Source organism: Adiantum capillus-veneris, chromosome 26, assembly GCF_014529385.1.
Source record: "Adiantum capillus-veneris isolate H3 chromosome 26, ASM1452938v2, whole genome shotgun sequence".
Lineage (NCBI taxonomy): Eukaryota > Viridiplantae > Streptophyta > Polypodiopsida > Polypodiales > Pteridaceae > Adiantum > Adiantum capillus-veneris.
The window spans coordinates 4,975,001-5,002,647 of record NC_140956.1 but is presented as its reverse complement, the minus strand read 5'-3'; the positions used below and the strand labels follow the sequence as shown (position 1 = coordinate 5,002,647).

Genomic DNA, 27,647 nt, shown 5'->3' with positions numbered 1-27,647 from the left:
AAGCTTTAATTTACAAAAGTTGACTCTTAGTCCAGCCGCAATGCCAAACAATCCCAAGGCTTCCATAATCTCTTCGACATCAGCCTGCTGATTATGAGGCATAAACAAGGAGTCATCCGCATAAGCTTGGCCAATGAAGGTACGACCCGAGGGTAACTGCAAACCATGAAGACGCTCAACAGAGGTCAAGTGATCAAGATATTGGTCAGGTGCCAATATTTTGTAAACCACCGGCATGAAAGTAATAGAGTGCCAGTGAGAGAATCGCTCGTGAAGTGCTTGCTTAGACAACAATTTAAGTAAACCTTCTTTTTAAGAAAGAGGCAAACCCTGTTTCTCCCATGTTGCATTTATCATGAAAAGCAATGGCTGTTCAAGAGCCTCCCAAAAGGAGAGGAAAAATTCCATAGTAAGCCCATTCCAATCGGGAGACCGCCAACGGCCCAATGCAAGCAACGCACTATGCAATTCCGAGTCAGTGAACGGTTCCTCAAGGCAACGTGCATCTTGCTGAGATATGATCGGATGAACAAAAGAAAGCATCAATTGACGTGCATGGCAAGCAGCGGAAGATGCCTGAGAAGGAGCAACGAACACCTATCGATAATGCAAAACCATGGCATCAGCAAGGTATGATGCAAATGCTTAAGGAATTGCTTCGAAGCGCAACCTTCATCCTCAAAAGCCTGTCGACGGGCACGCGTCTTCCATTTAGCAATCTTCCGCTGATCATTATGCTGAATAGACACACAAGCTTCACACAACTCCGACATCTCAGAGTTAGACAAAGGCCGCAAATTAGCGAATACTTGCAGCCGTTGGCAAGCTTGTTTCGCAACCTTGACATCCCCCCGAGTGCACTGCATGTAATGCGTGCCATAGTCATAACAAAGCGATACCAGGCAACATCAAGATCAAGATGCATGTGAGCAAGCAAAGGGGGAATAATATCAGAAATCATGTCACGAAAAACCTCACGAGTGAGATAAGCATTGTTAATATGCAGCAAACATTTCCTAGGAAGAGGTCGATCACAAAGAGACTGTCCAAAGCTCAAGCTCAACAAAACAGGGTAATGATCCGTTAATTGCAAGGTGTAATCCATGCTTACGTCACATACAAATCCTCATATTGTTGCAAATTAAGCAAATACCATTGATCCAACCGTGCTCAATAAGAAGAGTGAGCAACATACTGAAAAGTAAATCCAGAGACATTTGGATGCAAATACCACCATAAATCAATCATCTGAGTAGAGGCAAGGAGATGATCCTATTCTTGCCTTTACGCAAGCAACATGTGAATTACCTGTAGTACTGTCATCCATACCAGGGGTATTATTTAAATCACCGCAAAGGAATGCATTGGAAGTCCATGAGCGAGAAGAGATGTCTCACCATAAGGAAGCCCTTTGCCCAGAGGCTGTATGTGCATAAATGCCCACAAATTCATATAACTGACCATTCAACAAGCATTGAACCACCATCCAGCAGCCCTGCAGATCATTATACAACAGAACAAGCTGAAGCTCATGCCGAACTAGCATCAATAAACCTGAATAATCTTGTAAACCAGCATACGCAATCCAATAACCAACATAATAAGAACACTGACCAGCAAAGTCATGCTGATTGTGTTCTTGTAAAACAACTATGTCTGCCCTATATGTATGTACATAGTGCTAGGTCAGTCGCCACTTATCAAGGTTACATAACCCACGCACATTGTATGAAATGCATTTAAGGCGATTGTGCATCATGAATATATACAACGGCAAGAAACACAGGGATCAAGTCGAGGTGCCCATAGGGACATCTCCATCCACCACATCCATACCAAAACCCATCCGCTGAGCCAAAGCAGGAAACTTGTCCACAAAATTTACATGAGATGTGGAAGTCTCACCCAAAAGTACATCCTTATAAGAGTGCATCGCTTTTTCCCAAGCATCAATCAACGTGCGATTGTCATTACATGGAAGTTGCTTAAACGATACATTCTTATTGGTGTTAACTAGAGGAACATAATTATGAGAGAGGGTGGAGGATGAATTTTCACTGTCTTTTTAGGCACCACCCATGAGCTAACATCACTTGACCCAACATTTTTGCCTTTCACAGCATTTCCATTCCCAGAATCAGCAAATTGCGGATTCTTATTTTTCCCTTTATCCACATTGGGAACCACCTTCACAGTAGAGACGCCATTCAACTTAGCTTCGCCGACAGATTTGCCTATTTGGGCAGGGGTAGACGAAGGAACAACCGAAAGAGGGGGCTACAAAACTGGTTCTGGACATTCCGATTGCATGTGACCGAATTTACCACATCGGAAATGGGAGTTGGCAAATTTGCCCCATTTGAGTTAAAAAGGACACTTGCCCACCCATGGGTCCCCTGAATCCACCATAATTCCTTCAGGAGTATGCTTGTTTGTATCCCATAGAATGCAAAACCTGTAGGTGTTCGCATCCAATTTTGGGGGGCAAATCACCTTACCAAGCTCGGCGGGCAACAACAGAAGGAAATGTCTCCACGTGCGAGGGAAATCAACAATTTCCACCCACACAGGACATTTGTGACGAATAAGGCTTTGATAATCTTTCGCGAGTGCCCACGGCAAAACATGAGTCATCTGCGTGCCAAAAAAGAGGGGAGACATTTCCAATAGAAGGTTTCTAGCTTCAGTATCTGCCAATAAAACTTCATAGAAACCACGAGCACCAAAATAAACGCCTCGGACAGCCTGGCGTTTGAGAAGGAAATCAACCCATTGTCTGACATCCTGTGCAATGGGCATTTTGCCCGGGAAAAACAAGATGATCGTATTCATGGCATATTTCGCTACCGGATCCACAAGGTCCTACACTGGAATGCGCACCACGAGGGCAGGTGCCTGACCATTCCAAGCTTTTTGGGCCTCTTCGAAGTCTTCATACAGTCAACTTTTGATTTCAGAGGCAGTCCCCGAAGCATTGTCCATGGCTTTACGACGCTTGAAAACGAACAAGAACTCTGACATGCAACGGCCAAACCACGACTGAGGAAAAAACCAGACAGAATTTACACTACAAAAGACTTTGTTTGTTTTTTTTGAGTTGATTATCTTAAGCTAAATACAAAAACCTCAGAAGTATATACATCTCCCACAAGGGACATACATCTGCAAAATAACACTGCGTGGAAAACTGAGCTGGAAAACGAACCAAGTAGAACACCTGTGCTGAAAAACCAGAAATGTATTGCAAGGAAATATCTGTACAGCAAACTGTAAGAAAGTAACGCAACTGCTGCACTGTCACGGGGAGGTTCTACTGATGCAGATGATGTGGAGAGCATAGGTCTGCTGCAGGTCGCAATGTACTGTGCACACATTGATGAAGCAGCTGCACAAGACATGCGGGGAAAGCAGAACGTGAAGAGGGTTGTCTGCGCGCAGGGAAAGCTGGTCACGTTGCAGGTCACGTTGCCACACACAAGCCAGAGGCTGCAGGCTGCTCACTGCAGCAAGCGAGGGTGACGACACAGAGACGGACAACTGTAAGGGCTGCGAGGAAATCTGCCAGCGCAGGGGCAGACCAGCACGCAGAAGCAGAGCTCACGCAGGAGAACAGTTCGCACACTCCCTCTCTCTCTCTCTCTCACACACACACACACACACACATACACACACACACACACACAGAGAGAGAGAGAGAGAGAGAGAGAGAGAGAGAGAGAGAGAGAGAGAGAGAGAGAGAGAGAGAGAGAGAGAGAGAAATGAAATGTTATATTAACGTCTTCAAAAGGCCATAGTGACCTATGAGACTGGAAAGTTACAAGGTGGTGGATCTGATACAAAGTTAGAGTAACAAAATAACCTAACAACAGTACAAAACAAAGATATATACTATGGGATCCTAGATTGGTCGATGTGAGCTAACCAAAAAACTAAGCAAAAATGGGCGGCTTGTTGGGATAGGTGATTCACAAAAGATCTAGCATCGGTCGTTGGCGAATCTCATCAATTTCCTCCATGGTTAGTAGTCTGACCGGGCGTCGTGCATGCCTAGCCAGCGTGCTCCGAATCTTCTGACGTAGCCTCCGTCGATGCTGTGTAGTCCTTCGCAATCGTGGGCGCCTGGATTTCCCTAGTTCAATCGCTCGGTCGATCAGTGTGCCTCTGGTGTGAGACGAGGGGGAGCTCTGCTGTGGGAGTGGCTCTTGCGGCTGTCCCGTGTCTACTCTGAAGAAGTCTATGATCCGTCTTTGAGAGTGGCTAGCCTCGCCATTCATCAGGCTCTCTCTGTGTCTGCGCAGCTCGAGCAAGAACAAACCCAGGCATCTCTGATCTTCGTATCCCATTACTCTTGAGAGTGGTCCAAAACCCTCTCTGAACAAGCAATGGAAGCGGCCTCGTATCTCGTAGTAGACAGGGCAGAGGCATGTATAATGCAGCTCTGTCTCAGGTTCCATGTCACACAAGGGGCATGTCCTGGCCTCAATTGGTACTCCACTGTATCTCCCAGTCTCAATCCCCAGCTGGTGAGACGATGTGCGTAACTAGCCAATAGCACATCGTATCCCATGAGACAAGTGGGTATCCATGTATCTGGGGCTCGTGACAAAACCATCTTCCGTAAGGTGGAGAAGGTGGTCTCTGTAGAAAGCCATCTTCGTGCCCAATTCTTGTGCTAGTTGTATCCATGTCCTCCTGGTGTCTAGCTGGGTCAGGTCTTGGCGGATGAGCTTGGTGATCTCCGACTGTGTAAGAATGAGAGATGGTGCATCCAATGAGTACTGGAATGGTGGCAGCCTGTCTATGCTGAACCCATGCGCCTGAAACCATGATGTCATCTCCCCATACCAGCATGTTGTATCTCCTTGTATGGCTAACTGTCGAGAGGACTCAAGTGCTATGCGAGCTTATCTGTCTCTAGGAAGTTCCCATGTGTGGTTTATGAAGGAGACTGATCTGGTGAGCGCCTCTACCACTAGTGGGGGGGGCCGCTAGCTCTGCTCGGATAATGGCCCGTGGTACTGATGCCTTGGCTCTAATGAGCCGCGAGATCATAGAGACGAGAGGTTTCTCCATGTTCCCCCATCCGTCTGTGCGACCCGGCCTCCCGTGGTGATCCAATGAAGGTCCCCATATCTCAGCCCCATAAAGCAATGCTGAAGCCACCAAGGTGTCAAAGAGCCAGAGCTTCGTCCGGGGCTCCTGAAACTGAACCTGCGAACACATCCTCTCCAATCTACCCAATGCTGTGTGGGCTCTAGTCAGTCTGGTCTCTGCTGCTCTTCTGAGTGAGAATGTAGGTCCGCTAAGAACCACTCCAAGGTAAGTGTAAGCATCTGTGTACTCCACAGTCTCGTGGCCGGATGTGAATGTAGGTGCTGACCTCTTGATCCACTGTGGGGTGGTATTAAACACCATAACCTTGGTTTTACCAAGGTTGACAGACAAACCACTATCGTGGGCAAACGTATGCAAAGCATCCAATTGACGTTGCATTCCCTCTGGGGATTCGAAGATCAACACAATATCATCAGCATATAACAAAAGTGGAATCCATGTCCCTGCCAACTGTGCACCTTTATCCCCATCGCTGTCAATGTAGTCAGAAACCTCATCCACATACATACCGAAAAGAGTAGGAGAGAGCGGGCAGCCCTGCTTCACCCCAATAGTGGAGTGAACCGGTGTAGAAAGTCCCTCCGGGGTGCGTACATGCCCTAGTACTGATTTGTACAATGCCATGATCCCCCAAATGAGTTTTGTGGGTACTCCCATTGCCTGTAATCTGCGCATCAATCTAGCTCTGGGTACCGTGTCGAAAGCTTTGCGGAAGTCCACAAAGCTACAATAGATCCGTCTCCCATGAGATCTGCCTTCCTCGATGATGGCCCTGAGTGTTAGGATATGGTCAAGAGTAGAGAAGCCTCTCTTGAATCCTGCCTGCCCAGTTGCACGTATTCCTTCCCTCTTTGCCCATCTACTCAGCTGTCGCTCAAGAATGGATGCATACAACCGTGCCAGTGTGTGCCCAATCATAATAGTGCGATAATTCCCAGGCTCCATGGGGTCTCCTGACTTGAAGATAGGTATGATCGTAGATAGGCTCCAAGTGTCCGGTAGGCCCTCAAACATGGCACGGTTAAACATAACTACTAGAAACTCTGCTAGTAGGTCTTTGGCATGCATGAAATGCTCAGCGACTAAGCCATCATGATCATATGCTCTCCCAGTCCTCATCCTGTCAATAGCTTTCTTCACCATCTCAGCGGTGAAAAAAGCACATGTGTGTGGGCATGGGTCGGGGGGGTAGGGGAGGGGTGGTTGTCCAGGTACTGTGTACAAAGATGATGCGTACTGACCCCAAGTCTCTGTGGAGGAAATAGCAGGGGGAGGGGGACTGCTCATGAAAGAGCCGCCACGCCTCACGGGAGTCCTGACTCAAGAATAGCTGATATAGATCCTGCTCGAGTCGAGAGCCAAAAAAGCCCTCTTCTTCCGCCGTACCAGGCGTCGGAAGTCAATCTGTGACTGTCTGTGAGTGACGTCCCCCAAAAGCACCTCCCTCTGAAGTCTGGCTCTAGTCTGGCGGCACTCCTCATCGTACCAGTTGTTCTGAGGCATGCTCCCTGATCGGTGGCTCTGCTCAGGCTGGGTGTGTGGGTATGCTTCTGTTGCTGCCTCATGTAATGTCTGTGTCAGTATTGTAGTTAGCTCCTCTAGAGGTCGCCCCGGGTCCTCAGTGCATAGGCGTCTGTAGATCCCGTCCATGTATACAGTATCCGTCTCCCGTGTGAATGTGTAGCGAGTAGGGGCTGCTACCCGTGGCCTGTGTGCCACACTGAACTGGAAAGAGATGGTCATCGACACTAGAGCATGATCTACTGCTACCCCGACCGGTCTGGGCCCAGCTGTGAGATCTTGGATACTAGAGATGAGATTCGGCTGTGCCATGACATAGTCCACTGTGCTGGCTCCATGCCTGTGTGGGAAGCATGTAAAACCTCCCGCAGCAGGAAATCTCTGTAGGCCATTCAAGATGGCCAATCCATGTGTAGTGCCCATGTCTATCAGGTGTCGCCCATACTGAGTATATTCCACATCGTGTGATAGTCTGGACAGGCCATCTCCACAACATCTAGCTCTCTTAGCATCTCCTCTGAAGTATCATAAAACATTGCCTGGTGATGGGTAGTCCTAGCATTGAAGTCCCATAGGATGATAATGTCACCATCCCTAGAGAACTCCCATATGTCATCATCCAAAATAGAGAAAGGGGACTGTCCTCTGGGTGATGCATAAACTGATGTACTCGGGGGAAGTAGCAAATAGCTAGGTAGAGATATTTGCCTGTCTCTACTTTCAATCTCACCCACATGTACCTAGCCTGCTCATCCCTACGGGTATATGTATCAGTGGCTGCAGATCCTCTCTAAATAACACTGCCACTCCCCCCGAGCCCCGCCCTCTGTGCTCTGAGGGTGTCTCCTGTCTGTAAGCTGTCTCCCACCTGTATCCACTGATGTGAGGCATGGATTGCCCAGGGGCGTGGTGTGTCTCAGAGTAAAAGGTGATGTCTCTTCCAGTAAAGCTATCCTCAAAAGCACCTACATCAAGACGCATAGATCCATTACAATTCCAGGCAGCCACTTTTGAGTGTGGTCCCATAAGTCTCGCACCGTCATGTGGAGCGTGGCTCTAGTATTACCACTTTTCCATCTCGGTAAAAGGCAATCTTGCCTTTTCCCCTTGCCGCTCTAATCTCCGGCATTACTTCCTGCATATGAGCGATCTGCGAGAGGGTGAGATCATCCGTGAGAAAGATGCCAGTCTCTATAAGAGTTGGTCTTTTCTTCAAGAAGGACTTCTTCGCTTCTATGGAGGGAAAACGGAGGATGAGTGCTCTTTCTTTTGAGGTTTCTCCACTGCTTCCATTTTTCTTTATGTTGCCCACTCTCCATGCCCTTGTGTGCGTCGGCTCATGAACCCCCATCAAGGCTGTGAGTTCTTTTACTTCTTCGTCCACATTGCCTTTGTCTTGCTCCTCCTCTAGTGTCTGGTTAATGATAGTGGGTGTGGACGTCGGCGTTATCTCCTTGCCTTTTCCTTTCTTGGCCACCTTGATCCATTTCTCGGCTTCATCCGCCTTCTGTTGAGTTTTGGTAAGAACATCCACCCAAGAAGTCGTCATTTCTTTCTGTTGCTCTTCTCCCTCTTTGATGACCCGTACTTGCTCCTTGATTGTGTTGATTTCTTCGATTACTGAGGGTTGCAGTTTGCCCTCTTCTAGTGTGTTTCTTGATCGTGCTTCGGCGAGATCTTTCTTGAGTGACGCAATCTCTTCCTCTTGAGTCGTCACTCGGTCTTCCAACGTACTTATCTTGCTCTCTTGGATCAGCACGCGTCCTTCGAGCATGTTTATTGTGCCCAAGAGATTGCAGTTCATCTTGGTAATGATCTCCGTCATTTTCTCTTTGTACTTTTGAATGGCATCCTCTAGGGGGTCGGCTTTATCGTTCAGCTTCCTCATGCTTGATCGCCGTCCGCCAAGGAGTCACTAAACGTACGTGTGCCCCCACACTAGCAGCGGGCGCGGTAGCTGGGCGAGAGGGGGAGCGATAGAGTGCAAACGAGAGAGAGAGAGAGAGAGAGAGAGAGAGAGAGAGAGAGAGAGAGGGGGGGGGGGGGGGGGGGGTAAGTATCAAAAAGAAATAAAATGATATATTAACGTCTTCAAAAGGCGAAAATGACCTATGAGACCAAGCTGATACAACATAGTGAATCTGATACCATGTCCGGAATATTTTTTTTTTTAAAATTGACTTCCTACGCGTAGAAGAAGAAGGGGGGGAGGGGGGGGGGGGGGGGGGGGGGGGACATCTTATGCGTAGAAGCGGGGCGTGAGCAGTGGCGGGGCTGTAGGCGGAGCGCGAGGGGGGGGTGGGGTTGCAGAGGCAGCGCGAGGGGAGGCGGGGCAGCGCAGGGGTAGAGAGAGAGAGAGAGCGGGAGTGGGAGGGCAGGGCAGCGAGTAGGGGCGGGGGAGCAGGGCAGCGAGCAGGAGCAGGCGCGAGTAGTACAGCAACGCGAGGGGGGGCGGGGCACAGCAGGGCGAGGGAGAGCAGCACAGCAGGGCGAGTGGAGCGGAGAGAGAGAGAGAGAGACTACTCGAGCACCTCAGCAACCTAAGGGTGCTCCCAGAGCTTCAACCCTCCATGTTCCTCCCTCTGCTTCAGTTCCTACTGAGATTGCATGGCAGACAGTAGGTCGTAACCATTCCTTCCGTCCTCGTCAGCAACCCACCCCGCATGCAACCCCCAGTGTTAACTCTCCTGCTCCCTCTCAAGTTTCCGCCACTCCCTTACCCCCAGCTTCTCCTCGCCATTCTTCTTCTTCAGCCCAGGATCACTTACCTCTGCTACCAGCTCCTCCTTCACTCGCCATACCCCTGCCCGCTCCTTCCCCTATTCCCGAGGTCCCTATTCCCATGCAGATGGATCATTCACTGTTACTACCTCTCCCTTTTCCTCCTCTCCCTCTTGCCCTTACTCCCCCCCCCTCCACCTTCTGGTCCACCCCCTCCCTCAGCCGCTCATACTTACGTCCCACGCAGTTTTCTCAGCTCTTGCCCTCTTTCCTGGGGCACTCATCGGGCTGAAATGTGCGGTGACTCAGAAGGACCATTGCGGGTGCAGCTCTACCTTGCGCATCACAAGCCAGGTTGTGTTCCCTCTTCAATAGGCAGTCGCTCTCAGCCTACCCATTCCTTTTTCCTTCCATTCCATGCAGCTCAGGAATGGTCCGAGGATCAGGTTCTGCATTTTGTGCATGCACAAACTATGGCCCAACTTAATTTATGGTTGTCTACTTCCGCTCCAGATGTATTGTCTCCACACTTCCCTTCATGTATTGGTGCAATGGAATGGAGTGATGTTTATGCTTGCTATTCATTGCCTATGATCATTCATGTATCCTCAGATGTGGTGCTTCCTATGTCTATGCGCATTTGGGGTGTCAAAGCTGCAACATCGGTCATGCAATGTAAACAAGCTGAGGTCCGCAGTTGGTGCAATGAGACACCATATTTTCGAGAGGGCTTGCGGGTTGCTTTCCTCCCGCCAGAAGCTCATCCCTTGGATGGCCTAGCTGCCTCCAAGAAGATGTGCAATTAGTCAGATGCTTTACCAATTCTTTCATGCAGACTATGGATTTACATGTAGTTTCTTGGAATACTAATGGTTTACAGACTTCTCGGGTAAGAGGTTCACGTAAGCTTTTACTTCGCAGAGATTTACACGCTCATGTAGTAGGCACTGTGGATATTTTACTAGTACAGGAGCATAAGATTGCCACTCCCTTTGGTAATCTCATGCCCTCGGGCGCTCACACTTTTTGGGAGCCTGCTCTAGGCATTCATGGACAGAGTTGCGGTGTATGCATTTCAGTGGGGCCATGATACTTGGCATCAGTTCAGCAACATGGCACCCTTGTCGCTGGCAGAGCGGTCTATGTTTCTATCCGGATTCGGGACTCTATCATTGTTTTTATGTCATGTCAGTATATGCACCCACTACTCCTCGGGAGAGAGCTAATTTTTGGTCCTCCTTGGTTGCTGTTCTACCTGTTGAAGACTCTTGGGTTGTTGGAGGCGACTTCAACAACGTCGAGAGCGACTCTGATTGGCGATCGATCACTCCTCCAGTTCTATCATCCATTTCTCCTAATGAGCAGCCAGCTTGGGATAGATTTCTTCTAGCTATTCAAGGTGTTGACGCCTGGCACATACCCTCTTTTGGTCACCACCCTGCTACACTTCATTACTCGTGGGGGTTTCAGAGACAGCAGGGAAGATTATTAGAGCGACTTGATCGTTTTTACATTGGCCCTTGGGCAGCAGCTCTAGGTGGATTTACTACTATTTGGCGAGGGACCAGCCTCTCAGATCATTTTCCCATCTCATTGTTTATCTATTTCACTAGATCCGCTGCACAGAGACGAGGCTGCCGCATCCCTGACAGTGTTCTCACCAATGAAGTTTTGCAGCAGCAGATTCGTGACTTGTGGTCCACGGGTGCTTCTTATTGTGGTCCCCCTGGAGAGTTCCTTGCCCATTGCATTACTCAGTCTAGTATTTACTGCCGTGATCAGACTGCTAGTATTCATCGTCAGTTGAGAGTACGCGAGTCTGACCTCCACATTCCTCTTGGTTCCACACTGCGCTTGCTTGAGGAGTGGCCTCAGGATGCTTATCTCGCCGCTAGACAGACAGAGCTCACACAGGAAATTCGTCGCGTACAGGAGGCTAGGTCTGAGTTCACTCATCATGCTACAATATCTCATTGGATAGCTAAAGCTGATTGAATGAATAAGGACTTCTTCGCTGCACATAAAGAGCGCCCTCCTGGCACCACCCTCAGGACTTTGTGCGATGCTCAAGGAACACTTCATATGCATCCTGATGTTATTCTTGATATGTCTGCAGATTATTTCGAGGCATTGTTCACTGCTGATGTATGCACTACTGAGGTTTTACTTGCCCGTGAGCAGATCTGGCATCACACCCGACGTCGTTGTACAGACACTATGGCAGAGATCTTGTTGGCTCCATTCACACTTGCAGAGCTTCATGCTGCTATCGAGAGTCTAGATCCATCTTCCTGTCCAGGCGAGGATGGCCTCACTAGAGCTTTCTTTCTGACCTATTGCGATGTATTGCATATACCACTGCTTCGTGGTTGTCAGGATATCTTTGCATCAGGATATATGCATCCGGATCTTTGTTCAGGTCTCATATCTCTTATTCCGAAAGGGGGTGACACCACTCAGCTTCGCCAGTGGCGACCTATTACCCTACTCCCTTCGGTCCATAAGATATTAGCGTTACTGATCAGCCGTCGCTTGCGACCATTCTTACCAGATATTATTCACACTTCTCAGACAGGCTTTGTCATGGATGGATGCATACTGGATAATATCTTCACTTTTTATGAGGCAGTAGAGTGGGCCGGATCATCTTCTGAACCTCTCGCTTTTTTCATCCTTGACTTCGAGAAAGCATACGATCGTGTTGAGTGGGATTTTCTCGAAGGATCATTAGCCAGGATGGGTTTCCCTTCGAGATGGATCTCAGGCATTTTCGATCTCTTCAGGTCTGCCAGCAGTGCTATTACTATTGGTGGTCGTGTCAGTCGCAGTTTTGAGCTCTCTCGATCTGTCCGTCAGGGATGCCCTTTAGCAGCATATTTGTATCTGTTTGTGGGAGAGACTATGTCCGACTTTCTTCGTGCTCAGAGTCATGCATTTCGTGGCTTGACAATGCCCGTACCTTCAGCTCCGGACCTTATCGATCAAGAGTTTGCTGATGACACTATGCTGATGTTGCGCTATTTGCTAGCAGCTCTTGATGCCATGCGGGGAGCCCTGGAGGTTTTTTGCATTGCCAGTGGTGCACGCATTAACTAGCATAAATCCTATGGGTTATTGGTTGGCAGTGATGACATACCTACTTGGGGGGTAACTGATGGTTTCACATGGCTACAGCCAGGTCAGACATGCAGATATCTGGGCTTTCAGGTTGGATTGGACGTTTCCTCACAACAGCAGTTTGCACCCGTACTACAGTCTATTCGCAGGAAGCTCTGTCATTGGTCTTTACGTCATCTGTCGTTGGCTGGCCGCGCATTGGTCGCCAACCAGGTCATTCTGGCTACAGTATGGTATACGGCCTCCTGTTGGATGCTACATTCTGGTGTGATAGCTCAGCTCCGCAGACTCGTGCGGAACTTTTTATGGAGTGGCACAGATGGGACTACTGATACTCGTGCTCGAGTTCGCTGGTCCACGATTATTCGTTCTAGATTAGAGGGTGGCCTTGGCATTATTGATCCAGAATTACAGAGCCGCGCCCTTCTTACCAAGCTTATTGTTCGGGGTCTTTTTCCCGGCCAAGAACCTTGGAAGATGCTTCTTCAGGCCGCTCTTTCCACAGCGACTCCGCGCCTCGGCACTAGAGATGGCCATACTTGGCAAACAGGGTATCGTTTTCTCTTTACGGATGCCCCCTTGTGCACCAGCACTCTCTCACCCTTCATCCGATCGCTCCTTCAGATTTGGGTATCCATGCGACGAGCTATCAAACGCTCACCTCCCTCATGCCGTGAGGAGATTGAGCGCCAACCTCTCATTTGGAATGCTGCAGTTCTTGATTCTTCGGTTAATCCACCCCGTCAGCTTGGAGAGAGGACTCACATTGATTGGGCTGCTTGGGACACTGGCCCTGCTGCCTCTATGCGATTGTTTCATGAGACACGTATGCTGGATGCAGATTTTGTGGCAGAACATTATGACATTGGTCGCGGGGTAACAGACAGACTGCTTGAGATTGGCTCTGCCATTCCTTCACACTGGGACACAGTCATGCGAGGCACGGTTCAGATGCCTCCACATTGTGGCTGGGAAGGCCTCTTTTCTCAGAGCACTCTCTTATTAGTTCGTTTCGACACCATGCTGTTCACAGTTGATACTGACTACTCCTCGCGGATGCATGCTAGGCTGACATATGCTACTACCTCTCCGCACCTTGTCTACCCCGGCGCTCGATGGGAGGCCATACGAGTAGTTGGCTCCCGCGGGAAGCGTCGTTGTGTTGACCCCCGTTTCGGTTCCGCTGATGCTGTACTTTGGAGGCTTTGGGTGTGGGAGGGTCGTGCCCTATCTCAGCTTTATTGGGACCCAGGAGAGTGGCATTGGCCTCACTCTAACCCCACCGGTGCACATGTATCATTCTTTGAGTACACAGTCAGAATTGGAAGATTCGCATTGATGAGACAGCACCCAGAGCAGCCCACTCGTATGCGTTTCTGGTTACATTCAGGTCTCTCTCATGCCTATCTACAACAGTTTTGGTCAGCCATCTGGGATTTACATGTGGCTCGTCGTATTTCTTTTTTCCTGTGGATGATTGCACATGTAGGACTTCCAGTTGGGACTTGGTTAGCTTCTATAGGTCATGATCCGTTATGTACTCGCTGTTCTTTGCTCCTACCTGAGTCACCTGCACACTGCCTTTGGTCATGCTCGTCTTCTCATGCAGTGTGGCTAGCAGTTTACTTTTTACTTAGCAGAGCTGGTGTTCAGCATGGATTTCTCACTTGGGGATCTGTCTCCTGGTTGATGCCGATGCCTGGACCACATCTTTTCTATGAGGACTCAGCCACAGATCCAGCTCTTATGCTTGCCTCGACTGGTTACCGGCGAGGGACTTTGGCTATGTTACCACAGATTGCTTGGCAGGGGGATCCTCAGACACGTGATGAAATCTTCTCAGTCATCACTAGCATTGCACTCTGGAATGTTTGGAGAGCTCGTTGTCTTCATATTCTCAGTGCAGCTCCACAGCTCCTTCCGGATACCCTCAGTGCCATTTGGCTGGACATCATTCACACCCTCGTTTGGCAGTGGGATTCTTCCTCAGGTACATCTAGAGCAGCCGAGGCTCGTCGATTTGACTTCCTTCGGCGTTGGGCCCGATCTCCACTCTTCTTCACACTTACAGGTGGACAGATTACATGGCATTATGCACCTCCTCAGTGGTTTCTCCTCCACTCATCATACAGACCACCATGAGCTTGTTCTAGTCGAGTTGTCACTATAGTGGCTCTCAACCTTACATTCAGCTTGTACACCCCACGTGATAGGCCATTTTGGCATCCGCTGGGGATTATCTTGTACTCAGTAATATACAGCCCTGATTTTTCCAAAAAAAGAGAGAGAGAGAGAGAGAGAGAGAGAGAGAGAGAGAGAGAGAGAGAGAGAGAGAGAGAGAGAGAGAGAGAGAGAGAGAGAGAGAGGCATTACAGAAAGGTTTCAAGCTCAAGTCCATGGATTGAAAACTAAGCAATCATTCTCACTTTTAACACAAAATAGCTAGAGAGAGAGAGACCTAGAAGGCTGGCTCTAACTGCAAATGCACAAAAGATGATACAAGGGTGGGCACCTTATACAGAGAGAGAGAAATGAAATGAAATGTTATATTAACGTCTTCAAAAGGCCAAAATGACCTATGAGACCAAAAAGTTACAATTGGTGAATCTGATACCATGTCTCAGTACGGAAATTACGGAAATTACAGAGTTACAAAGAACTAAATCTAAAACACTAAGGAGAAAGGAAATGGGGGGGGGGGGGGGGGTTTGTGGGTTCATATGAAATCTCTCATCGGTCGCTGTCGGATCTCATCGACCTCCTCCATGGTCAGTACTCTGGTTGGGCGTCTTGCGTGTCGAGCTAGAGTGATCTGTATCTTTTGTTGCAGCCTTCGTCGGTAGCGGGAGACCCTCCAAGGTCGTGGACGTTTGGATCTGCCAAGCTCCGTGGCTCGATCAAGCAGCGTACCTCTAGTATGAGTAGGCTCCGAGATCTGCTGTAATGACTGCTCCGTTGGCTCTTCTCTGGCTGGTGTAAAGAAATCTGTTATTCGTCTCTGAGACTGTCTTTCCTCTGATGTCCTCAGCAAGCTCTCCCTAAGTCTGCGCAGCTCTAGCAGGAACAATCCGAGACACCTTTGATCCTTGTATCTCATGACTCTAGAAAAAGGTCCGAACCCTTCTCTGAACAGGCAGTGGAAGCAGCCGCGTATCTCATAGTATGCCGGGCAGTGACATGTGTAGTGCAATTCTGTCTCTGGCTCTAAGTTACATAGGTGACATATCCTAGCTCCTGCCGGCACCCCTCGAAATCGGCCAGTCTCGATTTGGAGCTGATGTGAGGATGTGCGTATCTGTCCAATAGCGCATCTTATCCCATGAGATAAGTGTGTGTCCATGTATGCAGGCCTAGTCACAAAGCCGTCCTCCGTGAGTTGGAGAAGATGCTCTCTGTAGAAGGCCATCTTCGTGCCTAGCTCGTGTGTCGGCTGTATCCATGTGCTCCTGGTATTTAGCCGAATCAGATCCTGACATATGAGTCTGGTGATCTCTGTCCGTGTGAGGGACAGAGAGGGTGCATCCAGGGAGTATTGAAGCGGAGGTAATCTATCCATGTTGAGACCATGCGACTGAAACCATGCTGTCATCTGTCCATACCAACATGCTGTATCGCCTTGTAGAGCTAGTTGTCGAGATGACTCTAGGGCAAGCCGAGTGTATCTGTCCCTGGGGAGATCCCATAGACCATGCATAAAGGAAATTGATCTCGTCAATGCCTCCACCACGAGGGGGGGGGGGGGGGGGGGGGGGGGGGCGGCTAGCTCGGCTCGGATAATCTCATGTGGTACTGAGGCCTTAGCGCGAATCATCCAAGCGATCATAGAGACCAGAGGCCTCTCCATACATCTCCATCCATTTGTGTTGCAAGATCTCCCCTGGTGGTCTACTAAGGGTCCCCATACCTGAACTCCATAGAGCATAGCTAAAGTCACTAGAGTGTCAAAAAGCCAAAGCTTTGTTCGCGGTTCCTGAAACTGAACCTGCGAACACATCCTCTCCAGTCCTCCCAAAGTTGCATATGCTCTCGTCAGTCTAGTCTCTGATGCTCTCCTTAGTGACAACACCGGTCCAACGAAGACTACCCCAAGGTAAGTATATGCATCTGTGTACTCCACAGTCTCCTGGCCATACATAAATGTGGGTGCCGACCTCCTGACCCACTGTGGTGTGGTGTTGAGCACCATAACCTTGTGGTTTTCCCCAGATTGACAGACAATCCACTGTCACGAGCAAATGTATGCAGAGCATCCAAATGACGCTGCATCCCCTCGGGAGAGTCAGAAATCAGCACAATATCATCAGCATATAGTAACAGCGAAATCCATGTCCCTGCTAGCTGAGCCCCCCTGTCCCCCTGACGCTCTACATAGTCCAAAAACTCATCCACATACATCTCAAAAAGAGTCGGGGATAGGGGGCATCCCTGCTTTACTCCAATAGTGGAGAGGACCATGTCAGACATTCCCTCAGTGGTGCGTACCTGCCCCATCAGTGTCCTGTATAGAGCGAGAATCCCCCAAATCAGCTCTGTAGGCACACCCATGTCCTGTAATCTGCGTATAAGTCTGGCTCTCGGCACTGTGTTGAAGGCTTTGCGGAAATCCACAAAGCTACAATAGATCCTCTTGCCATGGTGTCTACCCTCCTCAATAATAGCTCTGAGTGTCAGAATAGTGGAGAAACCTCTCCTGAAACCTGCTTGCCCTGGTGCTCTTATGCCCTCTCGCTCTGCCCATCTACTCAGCTCCTGTTCAAGAATGGATGCATACAGCCTAGCTAGTGTGTGACCAACCATGATGGTGCGATAATTCCTGGGATTTATGGGATCTCCTGACTTGAAAATAGGCACAATCGTGGACATACTCCAAGTCTCGGGGAAGCCTTCATACATGGCTCGATTAAACATCATAGCCAGGAGCTCTGCAAGCATATCTCTGGCATGGATGAAGTGCTCTGCTACCTGACCATCATGATCATGTGCTCTCCTTGTCTTCATCCTGTCAATAGCTTTCCTTACCCTCTCGGCAGTAAAGAAAGAACATGTCTCCGGGCATGTCTCTAGTGGGTTTGGCAGAGGTGGTTGTCCTGATACTGTGTAGAGAGATGTGGCATATTCCCCCCATGTCTCAGTGGAGGTGACCGTTGGTGGTGGTGAATGTTCGTGGAATAGCCTCCATGCTTCGCCTGAGTCCTGACTTATAAATAACTGATACAAATCTTTCTCTAGTTGGGATAAATAAGCCCTTTTCTTTCGTCGCACTAGGCCCTTTTCATCTCTGTAAAAAGCACTAGGCAGAGAGAGAGAGAGAGAGAGAGAGAGAGAGAGAGAGAGAGAGAGGGGCATTACAGAAAGGTTTCAAGCTCAAGTCCATGGATTGAAAGCTAAGTAATCATTCTCACGTTTAACACAAAATAGCTAGAGAGAGAGAGACCCAGAAGGCTGGCTCTAACTGCAAATGCACAAAAGATGATACAAGGGTGGGCACCTTATACAGGGAGCCCATTCAGTTGCCCGACCTCCCCTAAAACTGCCATGACCCCGATAATAGGGACAGAAATTGGAAAAATACTGAACTGGACAGTAGATGAAATACCAGCGGTATAGGGCTGTGGGAAAAAAATGCCCTAGTGTAGGGGCCATGAAGAGGCACACAAAGTGACACTGCCAGCAGTATAGGGTGGGCAAAACAATGGCGGAAACAAGCTGGAAATGAGACCTCACATAGGCCAGGCACAACCACAAGAGAACCCTCACTCCCTATGATCAGAGGCACTAGCAGCTCCGCCAGGACCCGCCAGAGAGGTGACAAACTCATATCTTTCCTAGATGATAGACGTCTTCCAAGTTTCTGCTATCATTATCCTGTCTATGTGGGATAGATGTCTTCCAAGTTTCTGTTATCATTATCCTGTCTATTGTGGGATCTTGTTTTGTGTACATAATTATTCTAGTGATTGTCAAAAATATGTACTACAGAGAATTGCTCTAGTTGCTGTGTGATTTGGTTCAAAAACTGCACAAGACATATAAGTTGTAAAGTTGATGATCTTGTGTCCTAGATTACACCTACTTACTATACATGATTAATTTAACCACATTCCTTAAGCGTTTGCTTCGCAAATTGTTTAGTAAAGGTTTTAGTTTTAGAGTTTTGCATCATTCGCCTGAGATTATTACAATAGGGTGCATATGACAAGGATACTGCTTTGATGATTGCAGGAGATTTTTGCATTGATTCAAGTTGGCCCTCCACCTCTCCGAGCGTTGGCACTTAATCGCTGTGATCTGACAGGCGCCTCAATGTCTACACTGGCTTGTGCTTGTCCTGACATCGAGGTTTATATTTTTAAGTTAGCGTCAGGCTTAAAACCTGTAATTAGTTCATTAAAGTGCAAAGTGCAAACATTGAAGTTTACATGTTTGCTTTTCTTTTGTTAATGACATTGCAGATTAGAAGCTTAAGGGTCAAGTTTTTCATGTGTAATTTTGCAGGCACTGGAATTACACAGTGATTTTGAGGACACCAAAGAAGAATTTTTTTTGCAAAGAGTGCCATCAAATTTGCTGGTAGGCTTTTGTTGAATGCTAATAGATATCAAAGTAAAAGCAACCATTGCTACTTTCAAGCTTTCTTGCTCAATGTAATCCTGGCAGGAACTGGCATCCCTATCAGCTGCTGCGTTTGGAGTGTTGATGAATGTTGAAACCTGCAGATTTGACAAATGGCGAATGCTTGCGCTCAAACGTTTACGCTTAGAAAGCAAGAAGGCCTTGACTGTGGAGCAGCTACAGCTACTAAAGGGTGCATGCCCACAGCTTGAAAGTGTCCATCTCATCTGGAATAGTGTGCATGGGATGAACGAGACACATCTCTACCCATTTGTAAAGGAGACCTTTTCAGCGTACTCACTTGCTTCATTGCAATAAAATGTCATCTTTTGCGATTGGAACTTCACATTCCGTCTGTTTTTTGAGATGAAGAATGCTTTCAGATATAAATTTGTGAAATGCCCCTGGCAATTCAGGTACCCTTCTCTGCTCTCATGGCATGCCAAGTTGCTAAATTTTATTTGTTTAGTGCCCCTGGCAATTTCAGGTACCCTTTTCTGCTCTCATGGCATGCCAAGTTGCTAAATTTTATTTGTTTATTTAGATTTTTTCCTTTTTTTTCTCTGTTGGGTTTTTTTTTTTGGGAGGGAAGGGGGAGGATGTGTTGGAAGAGAAAGAGAAGAAGTCGTAGAAGAAGAAGAAGCTACTTTTTGTATACTAGAAAGACATCATAAAACTAGCCTAAATTTTATTTGCATCGGTGTTTTGTTTTGCAAACTTGAATGCAACCATTTTTATTGCATTGGTCACTTACATGATCTAAGAGTTAATGAATATCTTTGAGCTAATAACTAATAAGCTTTATCAATTTGCTTAATGAAGCAGCATCTGTTAGCGCGGCGTTAGAGGACGCGAAGTTATTGAGTTCTTGTATTGTGCTGGTGTGCTTTGAGCCATGTTTTGTAAAGTCAATATGTTGCCTTGAAGGAGATCCTTAATGTGGAGAAGAGTTCATCCCTCCTTCCTAGGGTTGTCATTAACTTGGAACTTTTTGCAAATTCACTCCCATTGCTAGTCTTATCTTAATGGAGAGGTTGTAAGTTTTCCAATGTGTTCCCCCCTTCCTAGATTTGTCTGTCATCAAAAATCCTGGAGGGTGCTCCGGTATGTGGATCTCAAACTTGTAACAATTAGCTGACTGGGTGGATCTTGGGTAACATTAACTTTACACAATTTGTGAGTTTTATACGTGGCACCAAGGTAATGTGCTAGCCATAGGCTTAAGAGCTTGTTAGACCATTAATATAATCTAACTCATGCTCCCTTACATTCAAGTAGTGTAACGCTCAATAATCATTTTTCTTGGGCATCCCAACGCTCGAATGCCATCTAGCAGCTATGGGATGTTGGGCGCTATGCTCTAGGAAGTTTTTTTTTTTTTTTCGACACACCAGAGAGCCCACAGGGGGAGGTGCTTATCCCTTCCAAATATTAGCCATGTTACATGGTCGTGCAACGGCCGCGTACCATTGGGCAAGAACCACGGGTAGGCATCACCATGACCACCTAATTGATGCACCGCGTGCCGGGAACGACGGAGAGAACTCCTAGCAACCAGCTAGGAACTTCCTCCTTGGGTGACCCACCCGAGGAGGACGAGTGTCCAAGGGCAAGAGCCCTAGCAAGGTGAACACCAAGTGAGCACAAGGTGTCCCTCTGGAGCATGACCGGACTTGAAACCACAACCCGTAGGTCGAGAGGCCAAAGCCTTACCGTTATACCAAGTCTTTGGGGGCTGTAGCTCTGGAAGTTGCAAGACAATGCCTTCGGAACTAGGTGGGCAGAATAATTAGGTCTGGCGTAGGATTGTTGCTCACGAAAGGAGAGGTGCCATCGGGATTGTCCGAAGTTGTTGTCCAAAGCTCGCAATGTCAAATGTTGCTAGGAGGGTAATGTCAGACCCTATCTCTACCTGTGTACAACCAGCATCTGAAGTAGAGATTAAGCGACTTTTGAAGTTACTTTTTGTATTGATTAGCAAGTAAAAGAAAGATGCCATCGTGCTTAGTTATGTACACAAAACTTGGAGGCAACAATAAAATGGAGAGGCTTTTTATTTGATCGTTGAGTGAATTCAACTAAAATACCACCGGGGCTGCGTGTTTTAGGGGCCTATAAATTCTCTCGACATGTTGGGCCTATAGTTTGTTATCAGGTTTCATCGCCTGTTCTAGGAGGACCAATTAGCTATGGTGGTATTAGAGCCTTGTGATTGCCCCTTTCTCAATAATCTTATCAAGATTTCTTTCTTCAATAATTTAAAGGGCCATCCATGGGACTAAGTGACACACAAAATTAAATTGGGGGGGGGGGGGGGGGGATCAACTGCTCAGAAGTGGGAGGCGTGATCTCGAGGCGGGCTAAACCCAGGCAGCGCAAAACCGAGGCAAAAAGGAGTCGAAGCAGCGCAAAAATTTGGCCCTCCGTCGGCCAGTTTTGAACCCACCACCTCACAGCCCGGGTTTTGGTTCACATGGGCTAACCAACTCACTCGCATGCACATGTTGTATCCAAGCCCTTTTTTATGATTTTTTATTCTAGGGCAATATGCATTGCCTGGGTTTAGGAGGTTTAATTTGTGGCCGGGTTTAGTCTTGATAGGACCGCTGCAGCCATGATTGTATAGGATCTCGTGTGTGGACTTGTGAATCTTGGATCCCCTCACCACTCCCCATTTAATTTTGTATGTCACTTAGTCTTGAGGAAGCGCCATGGAGAACGTACATGAAATCAACAACACCCAAAAAGAGGTGGAATAGGAAGAAGTGGAAGATGAGATTGAGGTGGATGTTCCACATGGAATGAATGGCCATGATGTCTTTTGTGAATTCCAAGAAGCGATCCAAGAGGTGGCTACTTTGGTTTCTCCTCACATCATTGTCTCGAGCCCGCCGGTCAAGGCACAACCATTGTTAAGAAGGTGGAAGTTTCCAAAGAGACAAAGCATTTGGTGCGACAACAATATTAACATCAATAATATGGGGGAAATTCCAACACAAGTTTTCTAGGATACATGAGCGGAGTGCCTATTTTTGTAGGAATGGTAGGGAAGGGAACCCATGGATTTTCTATGGAGTAAATGGAAGCTATGGAGTATAACCTTGCTAGAGATTTCTTTGGAGGCATGCTAGGGATGCTTGGAGGATAGTCTCCATATTTTGACTCTACTTTTGAGGGCTAGAGAATACTTCATTAAAGGCCGTTTCCCACGACCAGCTTACATACGCGGGAGCACAAAAGGATTACAAGGAGGGTGGCCAAATTGGTAAGTTGGACACCTTTCATGGTCTTTAGGATGAGCAGAAGGCTGCGGGCTTTCATTCCGCATACGATGTAGCTTTTTCAAGAGGCAATTTCTTAGAAGCTTCTAAAGTTCGGAAAACCTTTGTAGAATTCAAACAATTATTTGCTTTCTCTTTGGTTTACTTCCTTTATTGAGGCCGATGTTCTCTCAACTTAGAACCGATTATAGGAAGACGACACCTTGCTTATTTACATGTGGCTTCTTTTAGATACTTTGGATGAGCAATTAGAGAAATATTTTTGTGGGCTTCCTAACAAGTTAGTGTCACTGTCTAACGAATATTTAGCAAACAATGGACCCATGCTCAAGATGGATACTCTCCTCTCACAAGATGATCTTCAAGAACAAGAAGACCAAGAAAAAATTTAAGAGCAAGGATCAATAGTAGAAGCATGATCCACAGAATCAACCTTTTTGAGGGCCCTATGAGAGTTGAAGAGCGTTTAGAGTGGGAAATGCTTCCTAAGTGTCCTACTGGGGATAATGGGGATAAAGTAGAGACATAGAGACATCTAGTAGTATGATAAAAGAAAAAGTCAACCTCAAGAAAAATTTTAGCAAGGGCCTTGGGAGTGCTAAAGAGCGTTTAGAATGGTTCAAACGTGGAAAATTCTTCTAATGTGGAGATAGTCAAATTACCGTGGATATCCAAAACACTATGTTGATAGCCCAAGGAAACTCTAGACCACAGATGCCACAAAGAAACATAGAGCAAGCAATGTCGACAAACTGCCATATTATGAAGGGAATTGGATATGAGAGGGCCTCTTTATTTGGAAGTTTAAGGAAATGCTCAAGGCTTAAGCCAAGTTTGATCAAGCCTACAAAAGTGGAGAAAAAGGCCTGTGCTCGGCTTTAAATTTTTTTATTTTTGCTTTTTCATACCCACCATTTCATTCCATATGGCATCCACCTGTTTGCCATTCCATAATCCCATTTTTAATCCCATGACAAATAAAGAGACCCTCTTAAACCCTAGTTCCTTCTTAATTAGATCTTGTTACCATTGTGATGTTGAAGAGGAAATTCGCCAAAAGAGACAAGACATTACCCAAAGAGTGGAGTAGCACCCATCTTTCCACAAATTATGTAATAAATCAGGAGAGTCTTCCAAGTCTCCAAAGCCAATCTTTGGCATAGTATATATAATTTTCTGTCTCAACGCTATTACATTGACTCAAGCTCAAAAGAGTGTAAAGCCAAGAGGTAGACAATAATCCTAGTGAAGTATAAGAAATCAATCAAACCTTAAGAATAATCTCGTGAAGATAAAATTCAAAGAGCTCTACGTTAATGTAAGGATAAGAGAAGGGGTTATTTAAGTACCTCAAAACATGTAAGGAGAGGGTTCTTTAAATACCCTTTGAACACATGTTGTATGGATAATTTCTTAGAGCTTAACCCCCTCAGGAGAATCGCAACAAAAGATATGTGGGGAATGATAATGCATATGTAGATTACATGCTTAGTATTATAGCTTGCAAGTGGCAAACTAGAAAAACCAATGGGATTTCTTGATCAGATAGTGGTAAACAATTGCAAAATTGACTATAATCACATGTTCATTATCGTAAACTTTGACAAAGACACGCACTAGGAGATCATCCAAAAGAAACCCTTTATGAGGAAGTTGATGGATGTTCAAGACAAGGGTTATAAGACATACCACAAAAGCACTAATCAAATTCACAAGAGAAACCATGCACAAGCCATCCATCATAAGCAACATTTACCTCAAAATAAGGTCATATGGTATGCAGAGTGTGGATAGACAATTCACATTAGGAGATGAAGGATGATATCATGAAGCAACAACAAAGCTATGGGCTACAAACACCATTCCAAAGAAGACAAGACAAAATACTCCACATGGTGCAAAGCCAGAAAACAACAAATACCCAAGGAAAGTTTGAAACCATAGACCTAAGAAACAATGGATCCCGAAGATCACAGGCCCAACTCCAACACAATGGATACCAAAGCGAAGCCAACCTATGTTGACAAGGGCAAAGAAAAACTTGTGGAAAGCTCCACAATAAATAGGATAAACCATTCTACCACCTTCAAAAACTCTCACTAGAACTATATTCCCAAAAGCCATAGAAGCCATCAATCCCTATGATCAAATAATGAGCATGGAATCGTCAAGCAAAGTTGCATGATTATTGAAATATTACAAACTCCACAGTAAAGCCTCTAGAACAAGCTCATTTAAGATAAACGCCTTTGTTCAAGTCTAGCATGACATCATTGATGAGGTATCACTCGCAAATGTAGTTGGGTCATCTTAACTTGTATATACGCCCCTCTTATCATGTGGTATGCAAAGTGTGGATAGACAAATCCACATTAGAAGGTGAAGGATAATATCATGAAGCAACAAAAAAGCTAGGGGCTCCAAGGCTATTCCAAACAAGATAAGACCAAACATTCCACATGGTGCGAAGCCAAAACAACAAATACCCAAGGAAAGTCTGAACCCTTAAACAATGGATCCCCAACCACAAGTTCAACTCTAACACAATGGCTATCAAAGCAAAGCCAACCTATGCTGAAAAGGGAAAAAGCAAAACTTGTGGACAACAAAGTTCGTGAGGAGGAAAGATCCATTGAAAAATAGGATAAACCATCCTACTAGCTTCAAAAACTCTTACTAGAACTATCCAAATCCATGAAACCATCAACCCTTACAATCAAATAACGAGTGTGGAATCGTCAAGCAAAGTCGTGTGATTCTTGTAGTGTTACAAACTCCACTATAAAGCCTCTAGATTAAGCTCATCTAAGAAAAATGCATCTATTCAAGTCTAGCATGACATCATTGATGAGATATTCGTCTCATAATATCACTGCTAATGTAGTTGGTTCATCTTCACTTGTATATAAGCCCCTCTTATTAAAATAATTCAAGTATTTTGTGTTAGTATGTCCTGTTATGAGAGTCTCTTGTGTTCAATTACGTCTATCCCTCTAATTGATCCTAAATCTTAACACATGATTAGAGTTCTAGGTTGTTTAAAGAGTTTTTCTAGTCATTCTTAATCATGCATTAATGTCTCTTTTATTGAGTCGTCAATCAAATGCTTTATGTGGAGTGCTTGTATTACATGAGAACACCTTAATAATGCTACTCAAGAAACCGTTGAGCCACATCAAGGCAACCCATCTCCATTCCTCAAGGTTTAGCCCAAAGCAAGAAAGCACTCTTGGTTGGAAGTGCTTGTGCTCACTCATCCTAAGCAAAGGATGACACAGAGCATTTGTCTACAAGCTCAAAACCAAAATTTAATTTAGTCCAAGAATCGTTAGCCTCACAACCCAACACCACTCCACTATTTGGCCTACAAACTCTAATTTTAGAATATGGGGGAGATGCAAATGCGGAAACTGAAGATGAGGCAACCAATGGAAGAAAGGAAGAGATGCACACAAATTGGATGGGAGTGATAAAGAAGCAAGCAAAGAACGTGAAGAGGACATCCCATAACCATAGAAAGAAACCAATGAGGAAGCCACAATTTTTAAATGATAAGGGCAAGGCAAGACTCAATGCAAAAAGAGTCGAGCAATTGTGAAAACTACAAGACAAAGTTGTTAACACTAGTTCTGTTATTGAACACTAAAGTGTCTCGTTTTTCCAACAACTTGTCATAATTATTTGATGAAGTTAGAAATAACATTTATAGATCATGTTCATGTATTAGCGCCTTGGGGGAGACAAGGACCGTGCGAGCGAGGGCGTGTGTTGAATGCACGGCAAAAAAATGATGCAACGGTTGCTTTGTAGCACGCACACACACACACACACACACTCACTCACTCACTCTCTCTCTCTCTCACACACACACACACACACACACACACACACACACACACACACACACACACACACACACACACACACACACACACACACACACACACACACATGGAAGCACCACGCCATACCTCCAGTCATATCTCCTCCTATACAGGTGCACACACACACACACACACACACACACACACACAAGTGGTGACTCTTTACGCTACATGGATACTATACTAAGTTAGAAGCAACTGCATCGACTCTACACACACACGCACACACATACACACATATATGAGTCTCGAATGGCCAGGCATGCTCACAATAAGTCTCATTACCAGTAATCACACACACACACACACACACACACACACACACACACACACACACATACACACATGAGGTCGTCTCTCAACTCCGCATAAAATCCTATACCTAGTGTTGCAAGCTACCTCCAACTAATTGCACTATGACTATATTGGATTGGAATGCAGGGTGGCTTAGGGCTTAACTGATAGGTTCCCTGGTCAAAACTCTCAAATCAGGATACTCTCTTAGCAGATGGACCGATAAAAATAAAAAAGGCCAAGGGCATTAAAAGCTTGGCTCTCACTTTTTGGTAAAACACTTGGAAACTGCCCAGTGATGGCGCAGTTCGTTCTTCAACGTGCCCTGAGGTGCTGCGCAAGGGGAAAAGATGCCATACGAGGCGATGCCTCTGAGGGTGACCTGTGCCTGCCTATGCCACACCGTCTATTTGAGTCTGGGAGTCTACAGGATTGTATACACTGTCGTACAACCGGTTTCAGCGCTCAACATGGGTATACGTGCCCAAAGTATGGGGAAGTAGCGCCATGAATGCTTTGGAAAACTCCTACAAGCCCTGCTCTATATAAAGGTGAGAGCCCCTTTGTGCTTCTCACTTAGATCTTTGGCGCTAGCATCTGATTTTCTGCATTAAGTGATTGAGTAGAGTGGAGGGAGAGTTGCTTTCAATATCAAACATGCCTAAGAAAACAACACCGATGGTTGGGAATGAACTTGAGGTTACACAGGTTAGCATGCTTTTTGAGGGCTGTAGCTTGAATACTTGGATTATTTTTCCGTTTTCTGAAGCAACATAATGAAATGGTTGATTGTCTTGTTTATTATGCATTAGACTCCTCTTAATTCTAGCTCGGCAATAGCTAGGTTACTCTGGTTAATATTTCTCTTTCTTTTTTTAGCCATAACCTTTGGGCTACGTACTATACATCATGGCCCTTATGACTCATGCTTGCTAGCCTGTTCAATAGGGCACTCTATCTGAAAGGTGTAAACAATGGTTCTGTTATTGGTTCGCCTTACTTGGTCTACAGTAGGTTGGATTGAGGTTGGGATTAGTCTATTGCATTTTAGTAAAGCCGTGATGGTATTGTGATTATTCTGAAAACTATCACAAGATAAGAT

The 27,647-nt window shown here is 46.3% G+C and overlaps 1 protein-coding gene across 2 annotated transcripts in view; it reads left to right on the top strand.

The window, feature by feature from the left end:
* LOC147422924 (uncharacterized) overlaps positions 1-19,507 on the top strand; it is a 74,355-nt gene extending 54,848 nt beyond the window's left edge. The window contains exons 8-10 of one of the 2 annotated variants that reach the window (XM_086501751.1): positions 18,697-18,813; positions 18,970-19,044; positions 19,132-19,507. In XM_086501751.1, the coding sequence (XP_086357877.1) occupies positions 18,697-18,813; positions 18,970-19,044; positions 19,132-19,404 (465 nt within the window). In that variant the 3' untranslated portion in view covers positions 19,405-19,507. The remainder of the gene's footprint in view (positions 1-18,696; positions 18,814-18,969; positions 19,045-19,131) is intronic. The other variant, XM_086501752.1, reaches the window with a different exon arrangement.
* The last annotated feature ends 8,140 nt before the right edge of the window (positions 19,508-27,647 follow it).